Source organism: Rhipicephalus sanguineus, chromosome 4, assembly GCF_013339695.2.
Source record: "Rhipicephalus sanguineus isolate Rsan-2018 chromosome 4, BIME_Rsan_1.4, whole genome shotgun sequence".
Lineage (NCBI taxonomy): Eukaryota > Metazoa > Arthropoda > Arachnida > Ixodida > Ixodidae > Rhipicephalus > Rhipicephalus sanguineus.
The window spans coordinates 171,455,357-171,457,025 of record NC_051179.1 but is presented as its reverse complement, the minus strand read 5'-3'; the positions used below and the strand labels follow the sequence as shown (position 1 = coordinate 171,457,025).

Below are 1,669 nucleotides of genomic sequence, written 5' to 3'. Positions count from 1 at the left end.
ACCGGGGAGCTGACGACGCTCTTGGAAGCGGAGGCGCGCGACATAATCACAGGACGCGTCTTTAACCTCTTCAGACCTGAGGAAAAACTAGCCAGGCTAAACTCTTATAAACTCTTTATTGCAACCATTTGAAAGCCCCGAAACACTTTTCGGAAGAAGAAAAAACGAAAGCTGTAATTTCAGACGAGAAATTAGCTGTACCCATTTGGGTACAACAGGCCTAACATAAGTGAAAGTCAAGAAAGCAGTTTCTGTTGAGAAGGCAAAGAAACAGGTCACATTTAGTGCACCTTACGCGTGTTTTTCCGCTGCAACCTTGATTGCGGCATCTCATCTGAGACTTTAAGGGCACATGCTCTGGAAAATGCCCATACTTGTCCAATCGGACCTCACTTGGCGGCATGGGAGTCACCTTGGTACGTTTAGGGAGTGCAGCAGTCTCGCCAATTTCAAGATCCTGCTCTACTTCGTTTACGGCTTCTTGCATTTCGTCGACGTGGGCGCGAATTAGCGTTTCCGCAACTCGGTTCTTAAACTCGAATTGATCGAGGATATCTTTTGCTGCAACGTCCATGAGTTTGCAGTCATTCCTGTATTCAATCCAGGCATTTGCGACCGCTAGGTCTAGAAAGTGGGCAAATACCCTAATGGTCCACTTCTTCGTACGTATTTTTGTCCTGTAATAGGACACGTATCTGTCCGCAAGATCAACACCTCCCATGTTTTTGTTGTATATTTTGATGCAGTGCGGCTGCGGCACATCTACTTTCTTCCTCTCTTCCTTCGACCATCTTCTGCAAGTGCCTTCTGGAGTGATGCCGCAGGCAGTCGAAAGAATCATGACTGATTTTCGATCCTTGCACTTCGTGAGACACATTTCTCCATCACTGCGGACAACGCAGCATGATTCGCCTCGTTTCATGTTCTTTTCGTTTGGAAGCTTTGATGCCGCACCTCCATTTCTGTTTGCCATAATTGTACCGGTAAGATGTGCATTCCTTCGGAGAAGGTATTCGGCGAGCTTCAAACCTGTAAAAAAACGGTCTGTGAACACATGAACTGGTTGTTCTTCCGGCACTGTATGCAGAAGACGCTTCACTATTGCCCCGCCAAGACCAAGTTCTTTCGTATCGGCTTCAGGAACAGTTCCCTTACCTGTGTAGATGACGAAATCTAACACAAGTCCATCAGAACTCGACAAAACAAAGTTCTTTAGGCCGACGGGATTTGGTTTACTGGGCACGTATTGTCGGGCAGGACAACGTCCGCTGAATGGAATCATTTGTTCGTCGACAGATACTGCTTTTGGACGCGGTAGCTCCAGGCACGCTTTTCGAAATGACTCGATGATGGGTTCCGCTCTGAACAACTTGTTTTCAGTTTGTGCAGCGGTTGTTTGGCTGAGGTCCACGAAGTGCAGCATACCACGTAACTCGAAGAATCGGTCGCGTGTCATGTTTTCTGTGACAAGAGGCACAGCCGGTATGCGGGACCAGTAGATTCTTGCTCTTGGGAGTCCGAGAAGGCCCATTAGCATGTGTATTGCGGCAAGTTTTTTCATTTCTGCCGGTGACGTTCGCACTGACCTGTGGTCAAGCATCTGAACAGAATAGAGATTTGTTTGTTCTGCGCAGAGCTTCCAAAAGGGTTCCGGAAAATACTTCGCAAA

At 47.5% G+C, this 1,669-nt stretch overlaps 1 protein-coding gene across 1 annotated transcript; it reads right to left on the bottom strand.

Annotated features, from left to right (window-relative positions):
• Nucleotides 1-220: 220 nt before the first annotated feature.
• On the bottom strand, nucleotides 221-1,319 carry LOC125758350 (piggyBac transposable element-derived protein 2-like). Its single transcript, XM_049415418.1, has one exon. It carries the CDS (start codon nucleotides 1,280-1,282, stop codon nucleotides 221-223), a length of 1,062 nt encoding a protein of 353 aa, XP_049271375.1. The 5' UTR covers nucleotides 1,283-1,319.
• Between the last annotated feature and the right edge of the window lie 350 nt (nucleotides 1,320-1,669).

Excerpts from the sequence above, each read along its gene's own strand:
- LOC125758350 (XM_049415418.1), bottom strand. The coding sequence starts at position 1,282 with ATGATTCCATTCAGCGGACGTTGTCCTGCCCGACAATACGTGCCCAGT.